The 12,375-nt window shown below is 36.7% G+C and overlaps 2 protein-coding genes across 5 annotated transcripts in view; one reads left to right on the top strand and one right to left on the bottom strand.

Moving 5' to 3' along the window:
• The window catches only part of LOC119837431 (RNA cytidine acetyltransferase), a 12,029-nt gene extending 8,979 nt beyond the window's left edge, over nt 1-3,050 (top strand). Inside the window, exons 14-18 of the mRNA XM_038363007.1 lie at nt 105-301; nt 963-1,132; nt 1,627-1,869; nt 2,311-2,450; nt 2,938-3,050. Coding sequence (XP_038218935.1) covers nt 105-301; nt 963-1,132; nt 1,627-1,869; nt 2,311-2,450; nt 2,938-3,040 — 853 coding nt within the window. The 3' untranslated portion in view covers nt 3,041-3,050. The remainder of the gene's footprint in view (nt 1-104; nt 302-962; nt 1,133-1,626; nt 1,870-2,310; nt 2,451-2,937) is intronic.
• A 6,900-nt stretch (nt 3,051-9,950) lies between these two features.
• Nucleotides 9,951-12,375, bottom strand: part of LOC119837243 (serine/arginine repetitive matrix protein 2) — a 96,578-nt gene continuing 94,153 nt past the window's right edge. For 3 of the 4 annotated variants that reach the window (XM_038362760.1, XM_038362761.1, XM_038362759.1), the window contains exons 19-21: nt 11,667-11,772; nt 10,880-11,105; nt 9,951-10,415 (exon numbers count right to left, since the gene is read on the bottom strand). In XM_038362760.1, the coding sequence (XP_038218688.1) occupies nt 10,300-10,415; nt 10,880-11,105; nt 11,667-11,772 (448 nt within the window). In that variant the 3' untranslated portion in view covers nt 9,951-10,299. The remainder of the gene's footprint in view (nt 10,416-10,879; nt 11,106-11,666; nt 11,773-12,375) is intronic. The other variant, XM_038362762.1, reaches the window with a different exon arrangement.

Genomic DNA, 12,375 nt, shown 5'->3' on the forward strand with positions numbered 1-12,375 from the left:
AAAAAAAAACCAGGGGCGAAGCCGGGGTGGACCGCTAGTTCTGCATATATGTGTTTTTGTTGCCGAATAAAAATGATTATTTATTTTTATAATAACATCCCCAGCCAGAAGGCGAACGAGCTGACCGGCGAGCACTCGTGCATCATGCTGCGATCCATCACCGGCGGCGACTGGCTGGCGGCCTACAGCCGCGACTTCCGCCAGCGGTTCTCGCGCCTGCTGGCCAGATCCTTCCGCAAGCTGCCCGCTTCGCTCGCGCTGACTACGTTGCTGAATGACAGCGTCAAGGTCGACAAGCCTGGTGAGTGGCTGACAAATTAGTAATCACACTTAGATTACATAGATGTAGACGTGGACATAGTTGCTAGTTTCACTGTAACACTCGCGCTGATAACACTGCTGAATGACAGCGTCAAGATGCACAGGTCAGGCGTGGCTGATACGTTAATATTGGCACTGAGATAGCCACTGACATTGTAGTACTTGTGGACATAGGTGTAATTTACACTGAAACACTCGCGCTGATTGCGCTGATGAATGACAGCGTCAATGTGGATATGGTGCCTGGTGAGTGGCTGAGATGCTTATAATGACACTGAGATACCTACTGACATTGATGTAGACATGGATGTCATTTATATTGAAACACTTGCGCTGATTACGCAACTGAATGTCAAGGAAGACAGGCCTGGTGAGTGGCTGACACGTTAATAATGACACTGTCATAATTGTAGAATTAAACCTCTAGAAATAGAAGTAGTCATATATTGTATATCTATGTCTACTTCTACCGAGACTTGCACTGATACCGACTAGGTTTTCTTTGTGAAATGTACAGTTTTATTTGCATCCTAAAATCTAAACCGAATGTTTTTTATGAAATTTGTGCGACTCATCAAAACCAACCATTTATCGAATGGCTACACAGCACATAAGCTACATCACACCCTTCCCGCCCCCAGAGCTGAGCAGCGAGCTGATAGCGCAGCAGCTGTCCGGGCACGACCTGGCACGCGTGGAGGCGTACAGCCGGCAGCAGGCCGAGCACCGGCTCGTGGCCGACCTGCTGGCGCCGCTCGCGCACCTCGTGTTCCACACCAGCGTTAGACTTAAGCTGGACGCTGTGCAGCAGGTATGCTGGCTTCTTTTGTTTTTTACTAGTTTATTACCCGCAACTTCGTAGGCGTTAAATTCGATATAGTTTAATAGTATGGTATCCTACTAATATTATAAACGCGAAAGTTTGTAAGTATGGATGAGTGTATGTATGGATGTTTGTTACTCTTTCACGCAAAAACTACTGAACCGATTGCAATGAAATTTGATACGTAGATAGCTGGACAACTGGAATAACACATAAGCAATTTGGCTTTTTATCCCCATATTCCTACGGGATACAGACTTACGCTGATAAAACTGCGGGGCGCAGCTAGTTATACATATAAACCTTCCTCTTGGATCACTGCATCTATTAAAAAAAACCCCATCAAAATCTGTTGTGTGGCTTTAAAGATCTAAGCATACATACAGACCCGAGAAGGAATTTTGCTTTTTACTATGTAGTGATACAGAAATTATTTCGTCTTAATCAAAATGTTTTTTGAATTTTTTCTCTTTTTAATATAGGTGCTGTTTATAGCTATGGGCTTCCAAATGAAAGAAGTAGACGACATAGCGAGCGAGCTAGGTCTCCCGGGCTCGCAGATTCTGGCCAAATTCTACGAAGCCTGCAAGAAGATTAACTCGGCTCTCAACGCAATTTTAGAAAACACGGTGGCCAAAGAAATCGGAATAGAAGATAAGACGGCAGATGTGAAGACAGAAGGAATAAAGCAGAGTCTGCAAGAAGAGTTGTCAAAGGCCGCGAAGGTAGTAGCTGGTTGTTGTTTTGTGTTTATCGCGTGGAAGATTTGGAATAAATTGTGATATTGGAAATTTTGTTTGATTTTTTTTACATTATTATAATACAAATGTAGTAAAATTATAATAAGTCGTATGGTTGGTAATACTTGTTTAATTATTTTTCATAAAATAAATTGTATTATTTCGGTAGCATTCCAACTTATTCTTATAAGTGTCAAACATTGATTTTATTAGAAAATAATATAATTATTATAAAGTTTACTTATTTTAGAAAAAAAAAAACAATATAATTCATGTAAATAATGACTAATGAGCAAGCTAAAAATAAATAGCCAATACCTATATTGAAAATATTTTTTTTCAAATATGTAAAAAAATAATAAATGATCAATAAATCTTGAATGTAATGTATGTAGTTAAGAAGACTAACAGAGATCTCTTCGACAGGACTTAGAGAGAAAACAGCGGAAAGAGTTATCCCGACTGATGGGAGAAGATCTAAGCCAGTACAGTATAAAGGGCAGTGATCTAGACTGGGGGAAAGCACTAAATACCTCTTCGCAGAAACACCTAGTGTCCGTTAAGAGGTAAGTAAGAATTCATTAACTTATTTCAAATAAGTCTTAAGTAAGGTATTTTGTCAGATAATAATCGCGTATGAATTTAAAAGAAAGTTGTTGAAAGAAAGAAAGAAATTTGAAAAAATATTTGTTAGAAAATTGTTGGCACAGTCTTTACGGTTACTCCTCTGGGTTCCATAATAAAATAGTCTTGAATTCTGGTAGGATTCGTAAACCTAACAGAAAATTCACATCAAAAAAGATACCAATATCTACAACAATGATCCTCAAACTTTTTGAACTTATTTATTTATCGATAACTAACGCTTCGTTACGTAACGCGTTACGACGTTTTTTGGAAATTGGGACGAAAATATTAAATACTAATTTTACCGAGAATTGAATTTCCAGTAATACTTTTTACTGCAAAGATTTTATGATTTTCTTTTATTATTACAAAATTCACTAGATACGTGTACTAAAGCAAATATTTATAAATAATAATAATTTTCAGCGGAGAAAAGCGTCTCGGCGACGACAGCAAAGAGATCGACGACTTGATCGAGTCTCACGCTAACAAGAAGAAAAAGAAGAAACATGTGCGAAATAAAGTGTAATAAATAAATCTTTTATAAATGCAGTGTTTCATTTATTGGTTCATTTACACTCTTGACTCTTGAAATGTAATTAATGTTTTAATGCGTGCATTTTATAATCTTTGTATGATATATATTGAAAGTTAAGTAAAATCAGTTTCAAAAAGGGTATCAATCGCACGTAATGCCCTTTGCGCTTTGTGTTGGAAGAATCTAGGAGAAAATAATTAGAATATAAACTGTTATTGAAATAGCATTATTCAAATCATAACGTAACGTAACGTAAATCATATATTATAAATTAAGATGTGATCATGTAACTTACTTATAGAAATAATAAAATGTATTAATTGGACCGCAGTTTGTAGCAATATAATAATAGGAACAATAAAGAAAACACAAAATCAGTAATAATTTCTATAATTATTGTAATATAAAAAAGTGTCGGTAGTTATTCAACCCTTGGAATAGACAATAGATATTTCCTCTTAAACATAACAAATACGCCTGCTTCGGTCGGCGGCGGCGTTAAACGGGACGCTCGTAAAAAAATATCAATTTGTTTGTAACTCGACACCCCGCGACCGGCGCCGCCGTACGCGCACACATACTCCTATAATTTACCACTTTACAATATAATGTGATCTAAGAAAAATAATATTTTCGTCTAACGCCCGATACACGAGCGTGGTAACCAATTTAACACTATATTTAGTTTACACACACTACTTTAAAAATGGAATCGGTACGGCCCGACGTCTGCGATGTTCCCCCACTTCCCACTCCCACGCCCACTCCTACCCCACAGATAAAACAGTAAAACATTGACTTACACATAGCTTGTTCACACGACGAAAGCCGTGCATTCTATTGTATAGAAAATATCTACTACAAAAATTAGTTTCGTATTGGCTTTTAGTAGCGGTGCTTTCACATTTTACAGGATACCGCGATTCTAAAATTCTAAAGCCGCGCGCTCACTGGAGCAAACGTTTCACATTCGATGTTTGGTAAATTTTTAGTTACAATATTCTTTTTATTACAGTGAGCAATCGGCTTTTGTAATTATGTTACAAGTATTTTAAGGCAAAATCAACATGCAACAATTAAAAAACGGATTGTATCGATTAATTTAGTACGTTTTCGTTAAAATTAAAATTCATAACAGTATCCTGTATACAATCCTTAATTAATACAGTACACAGAGCTTCTAAGAAGTTTCGCTACAGTATGATAATGAGACATACGGAGGTAAGTAATTGAGAAGGAATTGCACTTAGAAGAGTCGCGTTGGCACTTAGTCTTATAATGCTAATGTATTTGAGTTTATAAACACTTACTACGGGACAAAAAAATCACCACGAAGCGTTCAGATTCCTGCTGTGACCAAACTTAGCGAATAATTCTCAATTAATTCATACGATTAACTAAACAACGCATTTAGTACACAATTTTGTTATAATTTAACTTACAAACGCATAGTTTGGACCCAGCATTACACAAGCGTTTGGTCGGATCGAGTACAGAAGTTCTACAACACCAGCGAATCAAACAAATTGGAACACGAACATCGAAATATTAAAATTTTCTACTTATCATCCAATTCGTGGGATTAATATTAAAATTATACATTAAAACTTGAAATTAGTTTAGAAGCAGTTTACAGCATCCGGTACTCTAACGAGGACGAGAAAGTACAATATACATCTTATTTAATACATTTATTCAAAGACACAAAAGCAAAACCACTAGACCTTATTGCCACGCTTAAATTATTGCTACGACATACATACTCATCTACGTATATTGAATAATTATGTAAATATAATCAATAATCAGTTACAACATCCAATAAAACAAAATATTGTTTTTTTAATATTATTGCAATCAAGTCAACTGTATTCAGAAAGGGGTTTTCTTAATAAAGAACCACATATCGTGAGTGACGACAGTACAACTTACAAGAGAGCTATAGTTCTGCCGGCGAGCGATCCCTCATTTTGCACATTTAACGATATTTCATTACCTCATATTCATACAATTACCTCCAAATAAAATTAGGTTTCCGTTTTTCACTAAGGCACAATTTGAATTTCATTTTGAACTTTATTTAATACTAAAATAAACAATTCAATTCCCCTCTCGATATCGTTCACGTCTAGCTGTTACTACGTTTGAATTTAAAAACATCGGTACTTAAAACTTATTATTAGGTACATCCACACCGAATTCGACTTATAATATATCTAACATGAAATCAATGTAAAAATATCATTAATAACGTTTAGCTTAACAATATAACATTATATTTATGTTATGTAGGTAGTTAATGTAATGGTGTTATTGAGTTGTAACCCAAAACGAGTATAATGGGTTTTATCACTATTATATAAGCGCCTTTTTAAAATGTTGCCTCTATATGTAACTTGAATTAACGTTTATATAAAATCGATTTTCATATATATCAGCTTATATAAATATTTCGTAAAACAGAAAACAATATAATTTTCGCCTGTAATGAATCAACTCGCATTTTGTAGTATATTATGATGTTATGACCTGTGGGACCAAAATTCAAAGTACCATATCGAAGCAAATAAACTGTGTTATCCTTACATTATTTTTACACGCATCTTAATAATTTATTTGCTTCCATAAATAAGGTACTATTCATATCTTCTTTTACACAAGATCATTGAAATTTACAAATATTTCCTATATTCGCAAACTGATAAATGTTTTGTGGTGTCGTGACTCCGCTCGTGTCTTATCTATCGTATACAAAGCGTTTCGTGTCAAACTTGCTTAATTTAGCCCTTAGTTTTGTATCTCTAAGCTAATGCGACTAGATAGGTCCTCAAATATACTGTCTGCTTCGTAGCTTTTGCGTTTCAAAACGTATGTAAACTTATTATTACTGAAGACATTGGAATAGAAAATGTTTTTGATACTTTGCCATATCTAGTCGCTACATCGGTGACTTTTATGTCACAAAAATGATTAGGTTTAAAAATATATACGAGCTTGCAGCGATCTATTGCATGTATAGATATATTGACGATCTCGATGCGAACTACTACTAAAAATATTATATTTCCGTTGTTCAATATATTGCTAAAATATTTATTTGAATTCAGTACCGTTCAGTGTATAAATAAATGCGCCTTTTTATTTTATTAGCAAATATTCACATTACACTATAGAGTTAACCAGGGTCGAGTTTGTGGTTAGGTTAACAAATTCTTGATTCATTTAAATAAAAATATATGCAGTACACGACTGTTTATTGAATTAGTGAGACTGAGTGGATTTTTATTTCCAGCCTGTTTTCGGTCTCAACGGTACTGAATTATAAGTAATATGCTTTATCCTACTGTGGCAGTTATGAAAAAGACACTGCAATAAGGCATTTGTGGCTTGTGTTACTAAAACTATATTGCGTTAAGCATAAAGCTTGTTTTTAAATTAATTGCTCTCAGGTTCTAACTGGTATTGACTTTTATAATGATGTAAAATCGACATTTGTTTGTTGACTTGCGTATTCATAGCATTGATTGTCTATGATTATTATCAAATACACATTTGTTGAACGTGTTATATTTACTGAGAAATCAATGTTTAGTGTTTAATAAATTATTATTTACCATGTTTCATATAGTTTAGTCTCACCTGAGAACGCATGGTTGTGTATAATTGTATTACAAGTAACAAAATTGACGCCTGCGTTACGCTACGAACTTAAGCGCACCGCTATTTTACACCTAGCATTGCTTGTCTATGAGGTATGGGGCTTCCCCCGACACTTACCACTAAATTGACTATCATAATTCAATGGCAGCCCGATTCCATGCCGCGTGTAGGAAAGGAAAAAAAACAACCAAAAGTAATATATACATAAAAATTAATGTATTCTATCTTCAATAATAACATAGGTTACACAAATAATAAAATTAGGGAAAAACAAATTTATACATATTTACTTAAATCAAATGTAAAAAAAAAACAAATTATACACGCTATCAACACAAGATACTACTTAAATGAAAGAGTAATAAAAAACAGTATTTTACAATTTCCTAAATTAAAACAATCACCGCTCGCTCCCAACCAGCGCCATATCGCTTACTTCGCTATACAATTAATTGTCAATTAAAATTTGGTGTCAATATTAGGGATTTGAGATTAAAATAATACAACCAGTAAATCATCGATTCAAGTGCGAAATACATACTGAAGCGATATATTTTTAGTATTACTTTGATTAAAATCATATCATACCTACGATAATAATAATATTGTCGACATAAAAAATAAATCAAATACATACATATGCCTAAAAAATAAAAAGAAGCAACAAGAATTTCGTACGACAACTAAAATTAACTAAAAAACTTTTCAACAAGTACATAAATGCGAGTTTCAAAACGAGATGTAATAAAAATTTTGAAAAAAAAAATAGGTTAAAGTACTTACAATATGTCAAACAAAATGTAAAAAAGCGATCGTCGCAAGGCACTCGATATTTGACAATGCAGATCTCGACTAAATCCTAGCGCCTCACTGAACCACGCCGACCTATTAAGTAAACTTCGCTAACTGCCCGACAAAATAAATTACGCATCGTCATAATAAATAAATTATAAATAATTTGTGCATACAGTAAGTACCGATCGGGGATGTGACGCGTGTCCGATGAATTTAAGCGAGGTTTCGAAAATGAGGGCGCAATAAATAAGAGTTAAGTAGAGAAGTGCAGCGCTGGCCGCGTCCGGTAACTGGCGAACGTGTCGCCCCCCCGCTGGCCGCTAGCCGCTAGCTACTTGCCACTGGCTACTTGCCATTGGCCACTGGTCACTTGCCATTGGCCACTAGCCACTTGCCATTGGCCACTAGCCACTTGCCACTGGCTATTTGCCCCTAGCCACAAGCCATTTGCCACTGGCCACTAGCCACTAGCCGCTAGCCACCAGCCACTACTTTACACTAAATTACACTAAATCGAACGCTGCAAGCTCCTCTGCATGTCCCGGCCGCACGTCCACCTCGTTCCTTATCAAAAACGTTACTACATATTCCTTGTCCGCTTAGCTATAAATATAGTTTACATATAAATTAAAATATAGAGTGAAAACTACATTTCTTAGTCACTTACGATATACTATATACAAGGCATCTCGCTTATTAACAACAAATTTTGTAATTTTTGTCCACAAAAGTTCGAGTCGCTCACGCGTGTGCGTGCGTGTCTGCTGGTCTGCGCGTGTGTCCGCAGCCGCCACCTTGGGTTTCGCGCACCCACAGCCCCAGCCCCAACGTGAGCCGACGGGAGGCACGCACGCGTTCTATCTCTTACTGTAAACGTTCATACAAAAACCTATCTGGCACTAACATGTATATTCATTACAAAATGTATAATATAATTATATAATGTATTTACAATCACAACATAAATTTGATAAACAACCGAGAGAAAGATAAATTGGTGTTACGGAGATTTGTTTCATCTGAAATTATCGCGACGACCGATTTTAGAATAACTTGTACTCTTCATAGTTTCATTTGTAATTTGCACTTTAACATTTGTTCGAATTATACATTAACTAGCGTTATTATTCGACGCTACTCTCTGTTACTGCGCTATTGCGAACGCTAGCGATTCTAGACGACTGAATATCTTTATTATTTATTTATTGTCTTTATAAATGTGTCTGCATATCCTGGGAAGAAATCAACAGTTGATAATAATTGATTGCCGCCGTTTGTTGATTTTTTTATCAATTGATATGTGAAAATGACATTAGGTCATATTAAATAATAATTGTTCATGAAGCGAATAGTGAAAAAATTATTGTTCAATTTCCCATTAAATCATCGAACCGACTCCCATGAAAAACTACGAGTGTTCCCATATTAAAGTATAGATATTTATCGATTGGCCCACATCCGACATTGTCGCGACACCGAACCGGCATCAACTCTTAGTCACATTAAAAATTATGTAAATGATTCAAGATATGATTACTCTATCGCGTAAAAAAAGGATCGTTTTAAATTTATTTATAAAATATCGCCTTCACTATGACTACTTTATAATTATTGCAAAACATGTGGCGCACTAAAGGACGACGCGTTTGACATTCTCCATCACTTTGAACCTGAGCGGATAAATATGCTCAACATTTCAATTCTCTATTTGATCGGGTTTTGTCCAAACAATCTGCTTGTCTTCGCCGTTTTCTTACAATTTAAAATGGAGAATTTTGAACATTTACAGAAAATTCAGGAAGATTTTTTGTGTTTATCAACTTATAGACTTATCATAAATTTGATTCAATCTGTAATCTAACATAATGAAATCGATCAATCATTCCATCATTTCCATGTTACATTAATATTATTGCGTACGTGAACGTTTGAATGTACCAATCAACATTGCGAGTGCCGTCATGCATAACTGTTTAAAAAACTAGTTTTTATTTTTAATTTTTACCACACGTCTATATAATTAATCTTAATAAAAAATATCATTACAAATTCTCAAATAAAATCATATTCGCTTTGATCTATGCCGTTTCAAATAGGTCATTCGATATTATTGCTATGCAGAATTTAATTTTAGGAATCCATGTAAGAGTAAGAAACTCTTGTAATAATAATTATGTTACGACGTTTCCTTGGTTCTTAACCACACATTTAGAATTTCGATCAAGAAGTTAAAATCACCCGTTGCGCTTTACGTGCAGTGCTCCATCGACACTGTACAATTAATTGTCTCAAGTGTACTTTCATAACGAAATATTACACAAAACATCAGTTTTAACACATCCGCCTAAAAAGAAGCAAACTTTTCAAAATATGTGAATTACAAATTTCTTTACAGCATTATAGCGTAGAATAGAAAATGAAAGCCAATGGGGTGTCATCTCGCTCGCTCATATTATGCTAAATTTATTGAATAAGAAACAAGGACAGCAATACTATGCCATAGAGATATCATTCAATTGGCACCATTCATGATTCTAAGTAAATGACACAAATAATATATAGAAAAAATCAACAATTTCACTGTCCCGATTGTCCATGTGTAAACAAAATCCATCCGCGAACTCTGCACCTGTCGGCCGACGTGATGGCCACCACGTTACAAAACGTTGGAATGTCTTCAATAAACATTGTACGAGTCGTGAGCACGTCGCCGTAGTCGCTGCGGGCGAGCGGGCCCGCGGTCGCGGTCACGGTCGCGGTCACGGTCGCGGTCACGGTCGCGGGCACGGTCGTGGTCACTGCGGCGCGTTCTTGAGCAGCGAGATCGCGTACCGCACGTACTGCACGAGGTGGCGGAACGTGGAGAACAGCGTGAGCGGCCCGCACTTGCGGTCCACCGCTATGAACAGATCTGCGGACGTACAAGTGCTTGTTAGAGCAACGTGTGGGTTGAAGATGTGTGTGTGTGTGTGTGTGTTAAATATTTTTATTTATTTTATTTATTTCAGAAACAAACAGTAATACATAATATAAAAGACAAATAGACTTTGAGTATCACATTTTAACTAAATGTAGTTATTATAATATAGCAATCACAAGCTCGTGTTACAAAAGTGTTTTTGCTATAGTTCGTTTTTAACAAAGTTTGAAAAGGGCCGCGGAACTTTAAAATGATTTTTTTTAGAATTGAATTTTAACTAATATAATTATGAATAATTTTGTACAATTGAATAGTTTCGTAGTATTCTATTTAAGTGTACCATTTGCTTGATTTACGAGTTCATGTCATATTTTAGTGTGTAAGTCAGTCAGTACATCACGCACTACAACGATGCATCCGCGGCAATCGTGCGTACAGTAGAGGCAGGCACTCACCCTGGTTGGGGCGCAGGCGGCACAGGCAGTCGGCCTGCTCCCACAGGTCGTGCGCCACGTACAGGAACGTGTAGTACTTGGTGAGCTGCAGCAGCGCGTGGTGCGCGTGCGCGGGCACGGCGTGCGCCAGCGAGCAGTAGCCGCTGGACGCCGAGCCGCCCGACCCCACCGAGCCGGCCGGCGACGGCGTCGGCGACAGCGGCGACACCGACTCCGCGCACGCCGGCTGCCACACCCACCGACACCCACACGGTTACAACACGGAAACACATTTGGACGCTCGATACAGTTTTTTTTTTGCAATAGTAGCGAGACTAGGCGAGCGTGGGGGAAATTATTTGATTTTTCGATTTATCTGCGCATGTGCATAATGTCAACACTGCTCGAAACGGTGAAGGAAAACATCGTGAGGAAACCGGCATATCCAAGGATCAAAAGTTCGACGTCATGTGCCAACCAGCACTTGGCTAGCGTGGTGGATGATGGCAGGATTCCGCATAGGACGCCTGTATCTCAACAGTGGGAAAATATATGGACTGAAATCTTATTTCAACTAAATTGTTAGGTTCTCTATCGGCTTTATATTCATGTTACAAATAGTTTGTTAAGCAATGCAGTTTACAAAAAAACCAAAGACCATCCAAACCGCACCAAAAAAATAAACGCACAGATCTCTAAAAATACCAAATTAAAACATAATAATTCTACTATTAGTTTATTCTCAAGAACCCTGTTCAATTCCATGTTAGTAGCCATAAAATAAAAAAGGACAATTGTATCGACTTACATTACCGACCTTTTGCTGATACTCTTGCACGATCTTGTAGTACTCCTTCACCTCCCGGTTGTACATCTTGAACATTCGCAGGTACAGCAGGGCTTGCACGCGGAGACTGGAATTGAAATAAAAAAAAATTTGGAAAAACTATTTTTGGCTGCTAAACTAAAAAGTGACAGTAAAAATAGTATTAATTTACTTATATGTGTATGTGATCGCATATTCGTATGTTTACTTGCAAATGGAGTTTACGAGACAGTGATAGTTTAGTTGCTCTTATCAGCAAAAGCTTTGATTTTTTTTTTTTTTTTTTTTTTTTTTTTATGTCATAGAGGGCAACTGAGCTTGTGGTTCGCCTGATGGTAAGCGATCACCACCGCCCATGAACATTCGCAAAGGTAGTGCATCTACGAATGCGCTGCCCGCTTTTATGGGGTAAGGGAAAAGGAAAGGATTAAAGACTATTTCACGCCGGTTTTCTTTGGGGGTGTGTATTTTTATTTAGTATTAACTCTTAATCTATCTGTGCTTTGTTTGTTTGGCTTAAACGCGCTTATTATAGGGCAAGGATAAGCCTAAGATAAGATAAGATATGTCATCACGACAAGACTTGTTAAATGTTTAAAAATGGGGGGAATTTTTTCTTAATGAGAGGTTCTGCTGCGCGCGCATGTGTGTGTGTGCGTGCGTGCGTGCGTGTGTGTGTGTGTGTGTGTGT

Source organism: Zerene cesonia, chromosome 27, assembly GCF_012273895.1.
Source record: "Zerene cesonia ecotype Mississippi chromosome 27, Zerene_cesonia_1.1, whole genome shotgun sequence".
Taxonomy (NCBI): Eukaryota; Metazoa; Arthropoda; class Insecta; order Lepidoptera; family Pieridae; genus Zerene; species Zerene cesonia.